The sequence below is a fragment of the Neofelis nebulosa genome, chromosome 10, assembly GCF_028018385.1.
Source record: "Neofelis nebulosa isolate mNeoNeb1 chromosome 10, mNeoNeb1.pri, whole genome shotgun sequence".
Lineage (NCBI taxonomy): Eukaryota > Metazoa > Chordata > Mammalia > Carnivora > Felidae > Neofelis > Neofelis nebulosa.
Genome location: NC_080791.1, coordinates 95,850,804 through 95,871,607, shown reverse-complemented (window position 1 = coordinate 95,871,607; position 20,804 = coordinate 95,850,804). Strand labels below are relative to the sequence as shown.

At 42.0% G+C, this 20,804-nt stretch overlaps 1 protein-coding gene across 1 annotated transcript; it reads right to left on the bottom strand.

The window, feature by feature from the left end:
* Positions 1-800: 800 nt before the first annotated feature.
* On the bottom strand, positions 801-2,139 carry LOC131487731 (heterogeneous nuclear ribonucleoprotein A1-like). Its single transcript, XM_058688705.1, has one exon. It carries the CDS (start codon positions 2,077-2,079, stop codon positions 1,117-1,119), a length of 963 nt encoding a protein of 320 aa, XP_058544688.1. The 5' UTR covers positions 2,080-2,139; the 3' UTR covers positions 801-1,116.
* Between the last annotated feature and the right edge of the window lie 18,665 nt (positions 2,140-20,804).

The following is a 20,804-nucleotide window of genomic DNA, read 5'->3' as shown; positions in this document are numbered from 1 at the left end:
ACCTCCTTCCCTGAAGCCTGGGTCTATTCTTAGAAGCCTGAGATGTGGTGCCTGTAGTTGGGAGACGCAAAAGAGCGGTGCCTGAGCATGACTGAAAAAGTTTGAGTTTCCTGTGGCAGCAGAGTGGAGGTGTCCATGTTGGGACCTACACACATTCCCAGATTTTGCTGGATGGAGGAAGGGGGTTGGAGTGATTTCCTTGTACCAACTGTGGGCCATAACAGAGAGAGATAATAGATCCATTCAAAGTCCTGCTCCAGGGGTCTTCTGCCTGAGGGTGAGAAAGCCCCATGACAAGAGTCAGGGGTGGCAGAAAGTAGGTGGTGATTGAGAACAGCTTAGCACCTCATGGGCGTCCCACAAAGTGGCCCATGTGGAAGACCTGGTCTCTACCAGGCCAGAGAATGTCTGGAGTACTGCACAATTCAAGATGTTTCTCATGTACTAATTTCTCCCCTCTTCTCACTCCCCCTTTGCCCAGGAGGGCTCAGAAATCACCTTCCCTTTAGTCAGGGATGAGAAGCGGAAGGGCAAGATAGGAAGGAGGCCCCATGTGGGACAGAGAAGATGTGATTGCAAATTAGACTTGGAGTTTGGGTTCACGTGTTGGAATGGACATTTTAATTTCTGAACTGAGGAGTATCTCTTAACTAAGAGTGAGCAGAAAAGTCATGGGTCTGCCAGAATTTCTTTCTAGGGCCAGAGATTACTCCACCTCAAAAATAAATTTTGAAGAGATAATGGAAGACAATAATAAAAGTGTATTTTTTTTTTTTTTAAAAAGACACATTTATTCAGCGTCATGATCAGACTATTACATTTAGCAATCAACAGCATGGGTGCAAAAAAAAAAATCTACATTAAAACCCTTTGTTGGAATGCTTTACACTTTCCACAGAACAGAAACTAAAATAACCTGTTATACAATTAGTCACAAATACAGTCCTCGAGTTTTTTGCCCATACACATGAGTATTGTCTAAAACATGTCTTCTTTGTAGCAGCTAGGCCCTGCCACCACTGTGCTTGGCTGAGTTCACAAATCTGTTGTAACCTGTAGCTTCCCTGTCACTTCTCTGGCTCTCCTCTCCTGCTAAGCTTTGTTTCCTGGCAGTAATTAAAACCTTCTGCCACTGCCATAGCTACTGCTGCTGCTGGAACCGCCATAGCCACCTTGGTTTCGTGGTTTGGCAAAGTATTGGCCTCCACCGCCATAGGGGCCAGAGCTTCTGCCTCCAAAATGTCCTCCTTTCATGGGTCCAAAATTTAAAGATTGATTGTTGTAATTGCCAAAATCATTATAGCTTCCACCACCTCCAAAGTTGCTTCCATCGTTACCAAATCCGTTATAGCCATCCCCACTGCCACCATATCCACCACCACCTCGACTGCCGCCAAAGCCACCTCGCCCACTGAAGTTTCCTCCACGGCCAAAGTTGTCATTCCCACCAAAACCACCTCCACGACCACCACCGAAGTTCCCAGAACCACTTCGACCTCTTTGGCTGGAAGAAGCACTAGCCATCTCTTGCTTAGATAAAGCTTTCCTTACTTCACAGTTGTGGCCGTTCACAGTATGGTATTTTTGAATGACAATCTTGTCTACAGAGTCATGGTCATCAAAGGTCACAAAAGCAAAGCCTCTCTTTTTGCCACTGCCTCGGTCAGTCATGATTTCAATCACTTCAATTTTCCCATACTGTTCAAAATAATCTCTTAGATGATGTTCTTCAGTGTCTTCTTTAATGCCACCGACAAAAATCTTTTTCACAGTTAAGTGGGCACCAGGTCTTTGAGAATCTTCTCTCGAGACAGCCCTCTTTGGTTCCACAACTCTTCCATCCACCTTGTGTGGCCTTGCATTCATGGCTGCATCCACCTCTTCCACAGTAGCATAGGTGACAAACCCAAAGCCTCTGGAGCGCTTGGTGTTTGGATCTCTCATTACCACACAGTCCGTAAGCGTTCCCCATTGCTCAAAATGGCTCCTCAGACTCTCATCGGTTGTTTCAAAGCTCAAACCTCCAATGAAAAGCTTCCGCAGCTGTTCAGGCTCTTTGGGAGACTCTGACTTAGACATGACGGCGGTGGGAGGGGAGACTTTCACGATGCTTACTCGGCGGCGTCCACGGGCAGAAAGATAAAAGTGTATTTTGATGACGTCCTTCAAGTTAAGTGTTCACTGTAGTGTTGGGTATATGTGTAAAAGTAGAGAAAGGGGTCAGGGGCAGGAAGTGAGGCTATCCATGTTCATGTTTTGCTTTGGCTTCATGCTTTAATTCATCACAATTAGAATATGCTAATATATACATGATGTGAATTTCTATGTGTCTAGTTTTTTGCATATCTAAGATTTTAGACATAAAGCAAAAAAAAAAAAAAGAAAAGAAAAGAAAAAGAGATTCAATCAGTGGTCCTCTGCTTTAAAATATAGCTAATCATATAAGTTTCTTCAAACCTAATCTTATCTAACTTTCCTGGCAGTTTTATTCAGCACGATGTCTTTCCCTTCCCAGTGCAGCCTATTCGCAAGACACAGTAATCAGGCTTGTGAGCTCTTCTTGGTTTCCTTATTCCTCTCCGACTCTCACTCTTGGAGAATGCTTTAAATCATTTTGTATTTTCCCCTATTTCCAGCTAGTCCCCTGAGCTAAGGCCTGGGATTGGCCCTAATGAAGAAAATGTTGATGATAATGGTGGTGATGATACTAACAGGAGTCATTCTAATAATAGCCAACATATACCGAGCAATGACAAGGTTCTAAGCACTTTACATGAACTGATTGACAAAAGCCCTATGAGCTAGGAAATAGTATCATCATCTCCGTTTACAAAGGGGCAAACTGAGACACTGAGATGTGAACTAAGTTGCCCAATGTCCCTGAAGTTGGTAAAGGGCTGAGTTGAGCTTTGGGCCTTGGTGGCCGAATTCCAAAGCCCATGCTCTTTACATGAAAGTATATTGCATGGGGTGCCTGGGTGGCTCAGTCGGTTAAGTATCCATCTGACTTCGGCTCAGGTCACGATCTCGCGGTCCGTGAGTTCGAGCCCCGCGTCGGGCTCTGTGCTGACAGCTCAGAGCCTGGAGCCTGTTTCAGATTCTGTGTCTCCCTCTCTCTCTGCCCCTCCCCCATTCATGCTCTGTCTCTCTCTGTCTCAAAAATAAACGTTAAAAAAAAAAAAAGTATATTGCCACTCATTGCCACTCATCCCCAAACACTCTCCCTCCCCCACCCCACTATATTCAACCAATCAGAAGTCTCAACTCTACACCTGAAATCTGTCACAGATTTATCTCTTTCTCACCATTTCTTTTTTTTTTTAATGTTAGTTTATTTATTTTGAGAGAGAGAGAGAGCTCGTGAGAGAGAGGCAGAGAGAGAGGGAGACTGAGAATCCCAAGGAGCCTCCATGCTGTCAGTGCAGAGCGGGACATGGGGCTTGAACTCACGCACTGTGAGATCATGACCTGAGCCAGAACTGAGAGTCAGACACTCAACCCGCTGAGCCACCTAGGCACCCCTCTCACCATTCCTTCTGCCCAAGTTCAGGCCCCATCACCTCACATTCAAGTTTAGAAGCACAGCTTCCTAAAAGATTTCCTTGTCTCCAGTCTCAGTTGACTCTGCTTACTGAGTATCTTTTCATAATTTTAAGTTTTGTCCTTTAAACAAGGTAATATAAGAATAGGGTACTGTCATACTACATTCAAATACTACAAAAATATTTCACATGAAAACCAGAAGTTCCTCTTCACATCTCTCTTCTCCAGAGAAAATTATGGCTACCAGTATGGTTTATATTCTTATATACCTCTGTGTATAATACATAGTTCTAAATATATATATATATATATATATATATATATATATATATATATATTAATACATTGCAAATTTTGTTCTGTGCCTTGTTTCAGTTATTTAACATATGTTCTGTAGATCTTTCCATGAGAGTAGCACCTAGTATTGATGTACCATAGTTTATTGATCTATTTCTTTGGGGGAATCTAGGCCGTTTCCCAGTTTTCATTACTATAAACTCTCACAAACGGGTGATTTTTATTTCTTTCTTTATGCTTTTCTATCACGTCCAGCTTTTCTAAAATGAGTTTTGTAATTTTACATATACTCTCTCTCTTTGCCATGGGATCTGTAAGTGGGTTCAGAGGTCATTTTGTTGAACTCCCTCTCTTCTTACAAAGGCAAAATAAGTCCCAGAAAAGAGAATTGAATTGGCTCAGCTTAGGTGACATATCTGCTTTAGTCCAATCGGTTAAGACCAAGAATGCAACGTCATACAAAGGAAACACAGTTTCCAGGGGCCCATATGTACAGATGGAGGAGGTTGGGATTTTTCCCAGAGAAGGGAGAGGTGAGGAGGGTGCTCATCTCCTTTTGGGGGACTTGCAATGGCATCCTCTATCAATGGGAATGTTTAAAGGCCATCTGGATTCCATTCTATCAAGCTGAGCGCTTGAATAGAGGTTGTGTTTTTTCGGCTTACTGTTCTGCAAGTATTTATCGAACTCCTCTTATGAGCCAGTACTGTTTTAGAATGCAACCAAGTCAAGCAGGCAGGAAGCTTACATTCTGGTAGAGGGAGAGAAATGATAAACAAAACACATAAATAAAATGTATTTGGTTTACAACAAAGCGATAACATCAATGTACAGCACAACCAGCCAAGGGAAGGTTTTCATAGGCTGACACTGTGGCATGTGACTGATGACACAGTCTGAAATTAGCCTTAGAGGGACGCAAAGAGATGTGGACAGTTGTCTGATTTAACACTTCGCCTGCAAATTTGCGGTGAACATCTCTTTCCTTTTATTGTTCCTCTAAAACACTCAATTCTTTCCAGCCTGTATTGCAGTTGTTTGCATACACTACCATGAGACAATAAAACTTGGAACTATTTATTATTGGGCAGTAAATGTTAAATAACTGAAGGAATGGGCTAAGGAATAAACAAATGAATTCAAACTTTTCTAACCAGTTTATTAGAGTATGGCAAGTGCGCCTACATATTTCTTGGCAGTAGGAGTTTTTTACTTTGTTTTTATTTTCATTATTTTATTTTATTTTTAGGAAAACCGTTCGCTCTTTCTGCTTACCTACCCCTTCCCTCACCTACCTACCTAACAATCAGCGCATTTGCTCTAGTGAGATGTGACATTGCCAGTGCTGTGACTATGTTTGAATCTCTTTATTCTGTAATTTTGCGGTTGGGTGTAATTCTCTATTAAATATATGTTGAAAGGCTTAAAGAACCGCCCCCCTCCCCTGCTATTACTTTATGTGCCTTGCACTTTGGATCTGTCTGAGAGCCTACATTCTGAGAGCTTTTATTTTAATCCAATTTCCATCTCCAAGGAGGTCTTTTTAATTCTCGCAGAAAAAAAGATCATGGTTCCCTCGAAATATCAGAGAAAGATTAGGGTCTAGCGAGGTCTTAATTGAACTCATGATGATAATAATAGCAAATATCCATTGAATGTTTACTGTGTGCTTAATAGCGTGTGTGCTACAGTAATAGTGAAACCTTATGGAGTGGCTGCTATCTGCCAGACTTCATTCTAAATGCTTTACATGCTTTAACTTACAGCAACATTATTTAAGGCAGCTTCCAGCATTATCCTCATTTAAGAGGCACAGAAACCAATGCACAGAGAGGTTAAATACCTGAGCAGGGTCACATAGATGGTGAGTAGGAGTTTTGAGGTTTATATCCAGACATTCTGGCTCTGATAGCTGTACCCCTAACTACGACACCTAACTGCCTCTTGGTTAAATGTGTTTATTTCTTGGATGTGTTAAGTTATGTCTGGAGTCTTACAGTTCTTTATCAAAGCACATCCTCCTAATCCCTGTCAGGGAAGATTTACATACTTATTAGTAAAATCTACTTCATAAGGTTGTTGTCAAGATTAAATGCAACGATAGAGGTCAGTGCCTAGCACAGTGCCAGGCCAACAGGATGTACCCAGTCAATGTTAGCCCCCTTCCCTTGTACCATTTTAAGATCTCTTCATTTATGTTTCAAGAGTGGATGATCCTTGGTCACTGCAAGTTGCTCTCTGGAGGTCAATTTGCTCCCTGTGATTATATTCCCAATATTAGAAACAAGTGTGTATTAGTTTCCTGTGACTGTGATAATAAATGACCATAAACTTGGTGGCTTAAAATAATAGACAAGGCTTTCTGTTGTTTATCAAATCTCTCCTGTGTGTCCCTTATAAGGCACTTGTTACAGGATTTAGGGCCCACCCAGATAATCCAGGGTTATCTCATGTTGAGATCCTTAACTTCATTACATCTACGAAGACCCTCTTTTCCAAATAAAGTCACATGCACAGGTTCTGGGGATTAGGAAGTGGACATACCATTTTGGGAACCACCATTCGACCCACTATAAGGGGTTAAGAACAGATGCCTTAGAGTCAGACAGCCCTGGTTCTGGCTGGGCTGCTTGCTTGATGAGTAAGAGATGCTTGTATTTATTTATTTTTATTTGAGAGAGAGAGAGAAAGAGAGAGAGAGAGAACACACATGGGGGAGGGGGCAGAGGGACAGAGAGAATCTCAAGCAGGCTTCATAGTCAGCATGGAGCACAACATGGAGCTTGATCCCATGACCATGAGATTATGACCTGAGCTGAAATCAAGAGTCAGATGTTCAGGGCACCTGGGTGGCTCAGTAAGTTAAGCATTCGACTCTTGGTTTTGACTCATGTCATGATCTCATGGCTTTTGAGTTCAAGCCCTGTGCTGACAGTGTGGAGCCTGTTTGGGATCCTCTCTCTTCCTCTTTCTCTGCCCCTCCCCCATTAGCTATCAAAATAAGTAAATAAACTTAAAAAAAAAAAAAAAAGAGTTGGATGCTCAACTGACTGAGCCACCCAGGTGCCCCAATGCATAAGAGATTCTTTAAAAAATTTTTTTGTTAATGTTTATTTGTTTTTGGGAGAGAGAGAGACAGAAAGAGACAGAGAGAGACAGAGCATGAGCACGGGAGGGGCAGAGAGACAGAGGGAGATACAATCCGAAGCAGGCTCCGGGCTCTGAGCTGTCAGCACAGAGCTGGACGAAGGACTTGAACCCATGAACTGGGGGATCATGACCTGAGCTGAAGTCAGATGCTTAACCAACTGAGCCACCCAGGCACCCCCAATATGTAGGGGATTCTTAAAGTGATAGTCAATAAAGGTGTTTTTTCTTCCTGTAAGTCATGGGTCAGTGGTTCTTTTCCTCTCTGTCCTCATGTTGAGAGGATGACAACCAAAGGTGACTTCCTTTTCCTAAAACTGTGGTGAGCTTGTATTAGTCAGAATTCTCCAGAGAAACAGGAACAATAGAATATGTACACATAGAAAGAGATGTGTTGTAAGGAATTGGCTCATGCAGTTACAGAGGCTGGCAAGCCCAACTCTGCAGTGTTGCCTGGCAGATGGAGGCTCGGGGGAGCTAACAGTGCAGCTCCAGTCTTGAAGCAGTCTGCTGGAGAATTTTTTTCTTACTTGAGATAGGATTTTTTTTTTTTTTTTTTTACTTCTGTTCAGGCCTTTAACTGATTAGATGAGGCCCATCCATATTGTGGAGGGCAATCCACCTTATTCTGTTGATTACAATGTTAATCTCATTCAAAAACACCCTTGCAGATACACCCAGAATAAAGTTTGACCAAATAAATATCTGGGCACCTCTTGACTCAGTCAAGTTGACATGTGAAATTAACCATCACAGGACTTACCCAGTTGATTATGCAAACGTTAGTTGAGGACCCATTGGGTCACAAAGGCCAGGAACTCAGACTGGGTTCCTAAGCACTAACCAAGAGGGAGATAACAGCCAGAGGAAAACGTTGGGTTGTTTACCTGGAAAAAAGTTCTGGATGGGCAATCTGCTGAGGGTCAACTCACTTCCTTCCACTGTCTGCCATCCATTGTAGGCCCAGATGTTGCCCCATATGATCCCTGCTATAGAAGGGCAATTGAGAAGGAGACACCAAAAGGGGTTAACTGCCCTGGATAGGAAACTGGACAGAGGGGACCAATAACATTTCTACCCCTGTGAGTTTCAGCAAGTCACTAAACTGTTCCAAAACTCAGTGTTCTCATCTTGAAATGGGAATAATAATTATTCCACATCAGAGGGTTGCTGTGAGGTTAAAATGAAAGCATATTGCCCAGAACCTGTCACATAAAGACAGCCTAATAATAATAATGCTAATAATAACTGGTACCATATTTTGAGTGTTTCTCCGTAACCTGCCCCCGGGCATTCCACTCCTAAATGAAGGTGTTGAGGCTTAAGTTAAGTAAGACCAAGAGAGGTTAATGGCAGCAGTTTTTATTATTAAATCTTCTTGGCCAATCACTCAGTTAATTCTACTGCCTCAGCCTTCTTTTTCTATCTTCAGGTAAGAGGAATTCCTACATTAATGTGTTGTGAAGACTGAAAAGACAAAAAAGTACTGTGAGGATGAACAACTTGTTTTATTTTAAGGAATTTCAGCCTATGCTTAAGTTATTAACAGCTGGCTCTACCTATTTTATACTTTCGAAAAAGCCTTCCATTTGAACCCTTTGTGTTGCAAAGTGCTAAAAGCTCTGGAAATTTGCTCTAGATTTCTTAAACGTGGAGTTTGTGAAAACAATTGAGAATTTTTCCCTATGCTAAAGAAAGTTCATTTTGTCTGAAGTATGGCACCTTCTTCAAAAGACTTTGTATGCACTTTATACAGTATGAAATGTTTCATAAATAGAGTCCACTTTTGTTTTAAGTTAAAAAAATTTTTTTCATTTGAATATAGTTGACATTAGTCACATAAGGTTCCATTAGTTTCAGGAGTATGACATATTGATTCGACATCTTTATACCATTGTCTTCTCATCACAAGTGTAGCTGTCATCTGTCTGTCATCACATGGTGCTATTACAGTATCATTGACTATATTCCCTATGCTGTGTCCTTTATTTCCGTGACTAATTTGTTCCATAACTGGAAGCCTACATCTCCTGCTCCCTTTTGCCCATTTTACTTATCCCCTTCCCCTTCCCGTTGGGAATCAACAGGTTGTTCTCTGAAGTTATAGATATGATTCTGCTTTTTGTTTATTTGTTTTTTGATTGCACACATTAGTGAAATCATGTAGTATTTGCCTTGCTCAGTCTGACTTATTTCAGTAAGCATAATACCCTCTAGGTCCTTCCATGTTGTCACAAATGGCAAGATCTCATCCTTTATTATGGCTGAGTAATATTCAATTATATATATATATATATATATATATATATATATACACACACACATATACTTAGGTTGCTTCCATATCTTGGCTACTGTAAACAATGCTGCAATAAACAAAATGGTGCATATATATTTTCTTTTAAAAAAAAAGTTTATGTGTGTGTGTGTGTGTGTGTGTGTGTGTGTGACAGAGAGAGAGAGAGAGAGAGAGAGAGAGAGAGATGGAATCCAAAGCAGGCTCCAGGCTCTGAGCCGTCAGTGCTGAATAAAATGTGGGGCTCTAACCCATGAACCTGAGCTGAAGTCAGAAGCTCAACTGAATGAGCCACCCAGGTGCCCCTATTTTTCTTTTTTTTAAAAGTTTATTTATTTATTTTGAGATAGAGTGCCAGTCGGGGAGGGGCAGAGAGAAAGGGAGAGAGAATCCCAAGCAGGCTCCATGCTGTCAGCCCAGAGCATGATGTGGGTGGGGCTTAATCTCATGAACCACGAGATTATGACCTGAGTTGAAATCAAGAGTCAGACACTTAATACGGAGCCTGGAGCCTGTTTCCGCTTCTGTGTCTCCCTCTCTCTCTGCCCCTCCCCCGTTCATGCTCTGTCTCTCTCTGTCCCAAAAATAAATAAAAAACGTTGAAAAAAAAAATTAAAAAAGAAAAAAAGAGTCAGACACTTAACTAACTAAGCCACCCAGGTACCCTGCATATATCTTTTCGAATTAGTGTTTCATTTTCTGGGTAAATACCCAGTAGTGGAATTATTGGATCATATGGCATTTTATTCTTGATCATTAGGACATTTAACAGTTTGTGAATTAACAGTGATAAAGGTGTAGTGGAGCCTGGGGCTGATCCCACCTTCCTAGCTTGGATTGATTGTTAGCCCTGTGGGGTGTCAGAGGATGGAGAGCATGTGAGAGAGGGAAGGAGAGTAGCTGAGATGACACAGCAAGTGCTTTTCATAATAATGGTAGTGACGATGACAAAAGTGACACCTCACATATTAAGTATTTTCTCTATGCTTTATGCTGAGTGCTTTCCACGTGGGATCTCCCTTTTTCCCTCCTGGTTTGTGAAGTATAGGCTTAATTCTGTGCCATATCAGAGAAATCAGGAGGTTACATGAATTTCCAAGTTTACTCACCTTGATTGGTGACAGAAGTGAGATTCAAGCTCAGATCCATCTGACTTCGGAACCTAAGTTCTTAGATTCTGCAGTCTTGTGTCTTCCCCACCTTTTGCCATTGCAGCAACCGACTGAAGCTGATGAGAAAAACTCTTCCCTCCATTTGCTTTCCCTTCATGGAGAATGAGCAGATTCTGTGCTTCTCTATTTTCTCCATGTTCTCCATTCATTAATCAAAACAGGCCTACTATGTGCAAAGAGATGAAGGGAGGAAAACAATACATAAATTAAAAACACAAATAAAAATTGCCACAGATTGTGACAGGTGCTGTGATATAGAATGACATAGGCAGATAGCGTGCTTGGGGATAGTCCGGGGGAAGACAAAACATTTGTCTTAAGATCTACAGGAGAAGGGGCCAGTCGTTTGGAGAGTGGTCCAGAAGGGGGAGCTATTTGCACGCCGACTTTAACTTTTCAGTGTCTCAGTTCCTTTGTAAAATGAGGATAACAATAGTTCTGAACTTAAAGGTAATATTATGAGGATTTAAACAGCTCAGTGTAAAATGCTTACATCCTTGCCTGACATGTGGTGAGCACTTCGTGTTAGCTATTGTTGCTGAAGTGCTGGGAGTTCTTTGGTTTCCCAGAGGCTTGTATTTTTACTGTGTGGCCCTCTCTGCCTCTAGTCTGTGTGTAGTGATGGAACGGGCTGTCTATCCTTCCCTGTGTCAGCCTGTGTCTTGAAACTCAGCCCTTCACTGGCTTTCACAAAAACAGACAAACAAAAACCCACAAGCAAACAAATGAACAATAAACAAAAGCATACTAATAAGTGATAAGAACCATTCTTATGAAGCATTCATAGGGATTTAAAGTCCACCTTTTTGAAGACTTGGAGATCACAAGGAGGGGTGACATTAGCACTCAGAGTTCCATCATCTTATAAGTTACTGCTTTCCTTCCTTTCCTGTATCTCACTCTCTAGAGCAAAAGAGTTTCTTTCCCCATCTCATGCATAGATGTTTAGCTTATCTTTTGTTGCTTGAGCGTCTAATAAATTCTCCTCCTGTGCACCAACAGCACATTAGGAATATGTTTCCCAAACAGAGGCGGTGCTATTATTAAGAAGCCTGGTTTTGTTAGGGGAGGTCTTATTATGTTGTAACAACAAACATCTGTGGGATCTCCCTGGCTTAAAACAGGAAAGACGGATTGGTTGCCCGTACAATGTCTTTTGTGGGTTTGGGTAACTTTTTATTTGAGTGTAGATGACACCCAGTGTTATGTTAGTTTCAGGTGTACAACATCGCGATTCAAGATCTCTGTGTGTTATGTTATGCTCACCACACGTGTAGCTACCATCTGTCACCATGCAACACTATTCCAGTATCATTGCCTATATCGCCTATGATGCAGGTTTGGATGACTTTTTAGGGTGTTCAGCCTGCATATGATGGTTCAGTGTTTCACTCTTTCTATCTATATGCGCTGTCAAAAGTCACCGCAGCAGGATAAGAGTGTGGTGGAATTGAGCCCTGGCAATTTAATACTTCCACCCAGAAGGGACAGTCACTTCCTCTCATATTTCATTGGCTAGAGCAAGTTACATGGCTATGTCTAACCACAAGGAGCAGAGAAGTACAAACTTTGCTTGTGCCCCAAAGCAGATATTGGCAAACCGTGTTCCTGTTTGGTGAAAAATTGATCTTGACTTCATTACCTTGAGACCAAGTGAGGGACCTGTAGAACAGGATGAGAATCTAGAACTCTGGCCATACAGTCTGGGACCCTCCCCTCTGGAGGTGGCACTACCATAAGGGAAACTAAACCCCTATCAAGAGCTTGTGTTCTGAGATCAATACGACCCAGGCTATACCTCATGGAAGCAAGCAGAGAAACTCACACTTCACTCGCCTTACCTGTGGTTTCATTTCACAAACTGGACACAGGAAAGGTATAATTATTTTGAGTTCCTTTTTGGGGGGGCATTTTATCTACACTGAACTGAATATTCATAGGGTACATTAAAATGCTTCCATGCTGTATAAAACATAAAAGCTCAATATATCTTCACTCCATGAGAATCAACACAAGTTTGGCTTTTGTGAAAAATATATCAGCAACTGACTCCTAGACAAATTGTCAGGCACATGCAATCACTCAGATCAGGCTTGGCAAATGGTAGGGGCCTATTAAATCTTTGTTGAATGAGTGGGTGAATAAACTCTATCCTCCAGCCAGCCCTACTGCACTTATTTCTTTGACAAAAAATATTGAATGCCAATGTGATACACGATTACCTTGGTGGCTCCCAAGGAACATGCCTTCCAGTATTTACACCCTGGATAATGACCTTCCACATTAACCCTGGGCTTGCTCACGTGACTTGCTGTGTCTGAAGGAACACCAACGGGCACGAGGCGAGCAGAGCAGAGGTTTGATAAGCACTTATGTACCAGGGCTAGTTCCACCAGCACATGGGGGAACGTAGTCCAGCCTTCTTCAGGCTGAAGGACCACAGTCAGAGAAAAGCTCAGTTATCATGGCTGTGTCAGCTGAGCCCAACCCCCAGCTCACCCTGGAGCTGAATGATGTTGCCTGAGTGAGCCCAGGACAGCAGCAGCAGAATGACACGAAGCATAGAATTGTGAGATGAAGAAAATTATTATGGTAGGTCAGTAGTCAGCAAACCTTTCCTGGAAAGGGCCAGATAGTAAGTAGTTTAGGATTTCATACAATTTCTGGCACAATGGCTTAACTCTGCCTTTACAGTGTGAAAGCAGCCACAGAAAATATATAATCAAAGAGATGTGGCTGTCTTCCACGAAAACTTTATTTTCAAAAACATGTGGCAAGCTGAATTTGGCCCGTGGACTATGGTTTACTGGCCCTGTTTTTGGCCACTCGGTTTGGGACAGTTTGTTTTGCTGCAGTAAATAACGGAAACACCCCCCCCCCCCCCCCCCCCCCCCCGCCCATACTCTTCTCCTTCTTCCAGGTGTCCTTGTTCCTGGGAACATTCCACTGCTATGACTTCATTCCTGATGGCTCCGTGGGGTGGAATGCCCTCATTTCTCAGGCCTGGACCTTGGAAAATTAGAAAGTCAGCAAGCTGTGTTTTTAGCTTCCCTGTTGAAAGGTTTCTAAGAGGGCTAAAAAGAAATGGTTGTGGAAGGTGCCGGCTCCTAAGTTCCAAATGAGTGGAGCAGACTCTCTCCCTGCCCCGGGCCCCCAAGGCCCCATCAAGTCTGAGCAAAATGACTTCAAGCTGAATCAGAGGCAGCTGAAGGTAATATAATAGAAGTGTCTTAGCCTCATAGTCTCCTCTTGTCATTAGAAAGACTCAGCTGTCCCCTTAAAATGGTGGCTTCTGACCCACAATCCACACATTGCTCAGAAGCCCTCAGATTTCCTGGAATTTCTGCTAGAATTCCTAGAACTCTAAGTAATGGTTTTCAAAAATCAGAATTATTGCATAATGAAGGGTTAACCATCAAGGAAATAGAAAAGCTGTCCTGTTATTATTTCAGTTCTAGTTGGCAGTGTATCTGGCATTTAAGAGTGCTGATTCTGGAGTCAAGCTGCCCAGAAGCAAATCCTGCCTCCCATCCATTTAATAACTACATGACCTTGGGCAAATCATTTAATACTCTAAGCCCAAGTTAACTCAGTTATAAAATGGTGATAATAATAGCATTTACCTTTATGATTTTTGTGATGATTAAATGACATAATCCATGTAAAATATTTATCACAGTGCCTGGTATGTACTAAATATTCAGTAAATTGTAGCTATTATAATTATTAACTCAATGTCAGTCAATTCAACAGCGTTTCTGCATTCTGTAAATTTTTGTGGAATATTTATATTATTTTCTGAAGAGTTCTCACCTCTCTAACTCAGTTATTTGCCTAAAAATTTGGGGACTATGTAACTCAGTAATAATTAATTTCAATTTAAGGGGGAAGTGAGTTTGAGGTATTAGGTATTCTTTTAATGTCCCAGTTTTCTTCATTCTTGCCCAATGAAGTGGTAAGAGACAAGTACCCTTGTCTCCATCCTTGTTCCATATCCTCAGTTTACATGTCTGGAAGGAAGAGGCAGGGGCATGAGGAGTATAAGAAATAACTAACATTTAAGTGTTGCAGGCAAATCCCCAAGAAGCGTACTGAGAAGATTTACGCGACACAAGTTCACTGGAAAGTGTTCCCTGGATCCACAGCTGTGGGGACAGGAGGAAACAAGAGCACACAGAGGGAGAAGTTGGGGTGTGGTTCAGCTGCAACAAAGGTCTGGGGTATCCGACCAATTGACTGTCACTGGGTGAGGGCCACCCCCAGTAAGGGGTGTGACTTTGGGCAAGGCTGCCTCTTTGGTTGAGAACATATTTCAGGGGCTATTCGGCTGTCGCCACTCTGTGCTGAAGGTTTTGGGGGTGATCTGGGTCTACAACACATCAATGTCTACAACACACAGCTTCTATTGTGTGCAAGGCATACTGCTACGGACTGTCACGTACATCACTTCATTCAAACCTCACAACAAACCTATAGAATAACAAATGAAGACCGCTGTGATACGTGTAGTGCCTTCTATATGTCAAGCTTTTAGTTCATGTAATGTTCTTAGCAGCTCATCAGGGCTGGAATTATTTGTTGCATCTGGTGGAAGAGAAAGTTCAGAAGAGAAAATTGGAAGTTCAGAAAAGCCATGAACCCAGCTCTGTTTCCTATCAGAGCTGATGCCCATCCCACTGGGAAGTACTGATCCATTTTCCAGAGTAGGAACTTGATGTGTAGTGAGATTAAGTGACTTTCCTGAAGTTCAGAGCTAGTCGAGGGCAGAGTTGGGGCTTGAACTCAGGTCTGTGGGGTGCTCTTTTCCCAGGCAGGATGCTGCTTTGCAGGAATGAGGAAGTTGTACATTGGGAAAAAGGAGCAAGACCACGACATTGTGGGACAAAGAAAGCAGCTGAGATGCAGCTTAACTTCTGAACTCTGTTAACTTCATCCCTGATGCTGCAAGTGCTTTCAGAAGCTTCCTGACAGCCACAGTTTATGGGCTTTGAGCATTTCACTATGGTGGCCCAGAAGGTTTTAGCAAACTATCTCTCTGTTTTGCTTTGCTTTTCCCCCACCCCCTCCACTTCTGTTATCAGTCCCTAGGACATGGCCACGACTTTCAGAAGGTGGTGGGGAGAGGCTAGAAGATCTTACCTGGGAATAGGAAGTTAGAAATGAAGTCTGGTGCCTTTGGCTCGACTGTTTGCTGTGCTGGCTTTTAGTTGGAGACCACTAGATGGCGCTCACCCTCTATTCTTGAGGCTCCTGCTGCTAGCGGGGCTGATGGCCTCTTTCCCTTCTTTTCCTCTGTCCTGTATTAACAGTATTAATACCTACCAGTTATTGAGAAGTTACTGTGTGTCCAGTAAGTTACTATGCCAAGTTCTTTACATAAATTATCTCATTATCCTTACCACAACCCTTTAAAAAAGGTATTGTTATCCCTAATTTACAAATGAGGATAAGCAATTTCCCCAGTTACAAGCTAGTGCTGGCTGGGCAAACCAGCGATTTAGATCAGGTTGTCTGGCTTAGAGCTTTGACCTCCACATTCCACTGGCTCCCTGATCATTATGTAATAATGACAACTGAGTGCTTACTGTGTGCCAGATAGTGTGCTAAGTGATTTGTAAAGTTTGCTTCATTTAAAACCCATAATGTTCTCTCTCTTTCTCTCTCTCACACACACACACACATACACACACACATACACACACAAGTAAATATGTGAGGTGATGGATGTGTTAATTACCTTTATAGGGACAATCCTTTCCCAATACATATGTACACAAATGATCACATTGTACACTTTCAATGTCTTGTCAATTATAACTCAGTTTAAAAGAACTCATAAGACCCGGTAACATAAGCAGTACTATTCTCCTTCATTTGAAAAATGAGATGGTGAAAGACAAATATCATATGATCTGACTTATATGTGAAATCTAAAAAATAAAGTTCATACCTACAGATAACAGATTGGTGACTGTCAGAGGCAGGGGTTAGAGGGTGAGGCAAAATAGGTGAAGCGTTGTTTTCAAAAGGTACAAACTTCCAGTTATAAAATAAATAAGTCCTTGGGACATATAACATGTACAACGTGGTGACTGTAGTTAATAATACTGTATTGCATATTTGAAAGTTGCTAAGAGAGTGGATCTTAAATGTTCTCATCATGAGAAAAAATATGGTAACCATGTATGGTGACAGATGTTAAGTAGAATTATTGTGGTGATCATTTCTCAATGTATACAGATATATATATTTTTATTGAAGTAGAGTTCACACCCAATGTTACATTAGTTTCAGGTGTACAACGTTGTGATTTGACAAGTCCACACATCATGCTCTGTAGCTACCATCTGTCACTATACAATGCTATTGCAATACCATTGACTATTAAGTATTGATTTATGTTGTACAGCTGAAACAAATGTAATGTTGTATATCAATTATACCTTGCTAAAAACAATAAAATAAAACCGAGAAGACTGAGGGATAGGGATAGAAAGGCTAAAGAATTGCCAAGTTACAGTTACTAGAATTCAGATTTCCTAGGCTGTGAATCCCGAGAAGGTTTGCCCTCTGATGGATCCCAAAAAATGAGAATATTGGACGACTGGATTCCCGAGTCACCCCAGGATTCTCTGTGTATGTACCTTCTGCCTCTTCTTGGTGGCCTTACCCTCCTGGAGGCAGCCCAAGGTCTGAGTTGAATTCATGTTCAAATCTTGGCTCCAATGTTTACTAGCTCTGTTTGACTTCTCTCCAGTATGACTTCTCTCAGTTTTTGCTGCCTTGGTTGTAAGCATGCAGACATTGTCATAGTACTGTCACATTTCTGTAGGTTCACAGTCCAGGCAGGGAAGAGGCATTCAAGAAATGGCGTCCCCTTCTACTCCCTCTCAGAATCCCCATGGCTTAAGAAGGCCCAGGAGGAGCATTGGGCACAACTTAAGTATTAAGTCAGAGGCCATTTAAGATTTATGTCCTCTTTTCTGGAGATGCTGAGAGAAGCAATTATTTAATTCATTTATTTGTACATTAGTTCAGTGTCTCTCTCCTCTTCTAGACCAGCATCTGCCAATAGAACTTTTTGCAATGATGGAAATGTACTATATCCATACTGTCCAATATTGGTAGCCAAGAGTCACTTGTAGTTTTTGAGTACTTGAAATGTGACTAGTGAAACTGAGTAATTAAATTTTAAATTTTATTTGATTTTAATTACTTTAAATTGAAACAGCCACATTTAGTTATTGACTGTCTTATTAGGCAGCAGAGCTCTAGATGGTTCAGTGTTCACTGCTGCATCCTCAGAGCCTGGCATAGCATGTGCCCTTGGAAAGAGCTGGATAAATATGTTTCAAATGAATGAATGCACCAGTGGGCCTATGCATATAGGAAGTCTTGGGGTCTGGGCTAGCCAGAGGTTTGGTGAGTGCCATCTTCAGGAAAGAGAGGAAAAGAAACAATCAGATTTGCAGGCATCGTCTAAGAGAGGGAGTCAAAATCTGAAACAAAAGACATTGGACTGTGTCTGGGGTAATGTAGAAAGATAAGGAACACTTGTCACTATCCTAACTTGTTGCATTTTACTTTTTTCCCCCAGTGGTTAGGAATCAGCTCTCAAATTGGGAAGGAAACTGGGCTTTATGGCAAGGACCCCAAAGAATGGAGGAGCTGGAGAGATTGTATCACTCATTACACAAAGGAGAGAGAACCCAGGAGGTAGACCAGGAGGCAGGAACATGGCAGGGCTCTTGGGCTTATATTGGAGGGCAGGGAACAGAGATGTCACCCTAGGAAGTTAACAGTCTGGAGACTCAATTAGGCCACCAGGTATAAACTCAGCTACATTCATTATCCTCACCTTTGAGTTAAAATCAGAGAACTGAGAAGACTGGATCTTTCCATTTTCCCATGGAGTCTCTTTGCCCTAAGGCTCCAGCTCTCTCTCTCTCTCTTTCCTATGGACCTAGTGTAAATAATTCTTCTCCTCCTCCTTCTTATCATCATCATCATCATCATCATCATAATTATCATGATTCATTGAGCATATACTGAAACCCAGGGTCTAAATGAATTACATAATTTAATCCTTCAACAGAACTCTGAGGGAGATGATCCTAGCTAGGTAACATTTACTGAGCATTTATTATATGCCAAGTATTCTAACTCTTTAAGTATTCGTAACCTCTCCACTCTACATGGGTAGGTACAATTATCATCACCATCAGCATCACTCAATTTACAAATGAGGATGCTGTGAATAGAGGAGCTGAATAACTTGCCCAAGACTTATACAGCTAGTAAGCAGCAAAGCCAAAGTTTAAATCCCGGGCAACTGGGCTCTAGAAATTATATCACGCTGTCAGGTTCTGAGAGTTACCATATATGTATTAACTCTTAATCTTCATAATAACTCTACGAGATGGAGATAATTATCATGCCCATTTTATAGGTGAGGAAACTGAGGTTTAACAAGGTTAGGTAGCTTGTCCCCAATCACACAAGTAGTTAGGGCTGGAGCCAGGATTTGAATTCAGGAGGTTGAACTTCTTCAGGAGGTGGTCATACTCAAAAACCACTAGGGTTGAAATACTGGGTTGAATAGTGTCCCCCCCATCTCCCATTCATGTCCTTCTCAGAACCTCAAAATGTGATCTTATTTGGAAATAAGTTGTGGCAGATGTAATTGGTTAAGATGAAGTTATACTAGAGTCGTATGGGCCCTCAATCTGGTGTGACTGCTGTCCTTGTAAGTAAGAAAAGGAGAAGAGACACACAGATGCACAGGGAAGATGGTCATGTGAAGGTGGAGGCACACATTGGAGTGACAGATCTGTGAGCAAAGGTATGCCAACAGTTGCCTGCACAACCAGGAGCTAGCAAAGAGTGGAGAAGGATTCTCCCCTACAGTTTCAGAGGGAGTGTGGTCCTGCTGGTGCCTTGATTTCAGACCTCTAGGCTCCAGAACTGGGAGAAAACAAATTTCTGTTGTTTAAGCCATCCAGGTCATGGTACTTTGTTATGACTACCTTAGAAAACTAATACAGTGGAGTATGCATTCTAGGATAGAGAAAGAATGGATGATTCGGTGGCTAGCTGATCAGCACAAAGGAGCCTAAACTTTGAAGTCTTTCTAAGAACAAAGGTTGAGGACGTGTTTTGTGGATGATGGGGGAACAGGCAGGAGAACAGAAGAGGCAGCCTGTCTCTTTACTTTAATGACTGCGTGTTTCTCACACAATCAGGAAGGCTGAGTGCCAGTTGGCCCTGTGCCTGACTTTAGCTTACCTGTTAAGGTTTTCAGCCTCTGTAGGCAAATAGACCTGGTTTACGTCCAGTCTCCTATTAATACTGGTGATTTTAAATAAATTCAACTTCCCCAAGCCTCAGTTTCTGCCTCTGCATAAGTGGTGATAACAATACTCTTTAACTTGAAGGCTGTTGTGAGGATTGAGATAATATAAATAATGCCCCTGGATGCACATATTAAGCCCTCCCTGAATTATGGCTGTTATTCTTCTGGGACCTGGCAAAGAGACTGAGGAAACAGTCCTCAGTCCTACATGGTTTATGCTGCAGGGTTGAACTCAGGGATCAGAGGGTTGAACCTACAGTCTCCAAGGTCTTTTGCAGTTCTACAATACACCCCTCTTTTTGGCCCTTTTCAGATCAGATGTGAGAACTGGAATCAATGAAATATTTTGCTATACTCTTTTCTTTCTTAATCCAGTAGGTGGCAATAAACCTCCATCATTGTTCTTTATCCAGCATTTACTCCTCATCCCTAGTACAGGCTGCGTTGTGGAAGGGGCCATTGGGAGTGGTTGAAACAATCCAGACTTCGGGGCCTCCCTTGGGAAGCATTAAGCACCCCTCAGGGCACAAATAGGCCTTCATCTTCACCCCAGAGGGACTTCTCTAGAGCTTTTCTGGTGATTTTTATCCCCAATACAGCAAGTACACATACAAAATTTATATTTGTAACAAAAGACCTTCTATTTTGTTACCAGAAAGAGGGTAAATTATCTTCCAGCAGACTGGAAGTCCTAATGGTTAAGCGGTGAACCCCACCTGACTGGCAAATCTCATGGTATTTTGCAAGGCATCTTCCTATCTCCATGAATTTTGGATGCACACCATGGGCACCCCCTGGGAGCTTCTTGGAAATGCAGAATGCCAGGCCTCATCCCAGACCTGGTGAATCAGAATCTGCATTAAAAAAAATTTTTTTTTTAAGTTTATTTATTTTTGAGAGAGAGAGAGAGAGAGAGAGAGAGAGAGAGACAGAGTGTGAACAGGGGAGGGGTGGAGAGAGAGGGAGGCACAGAATCCGAAGCAGACTCCAGGCTCTG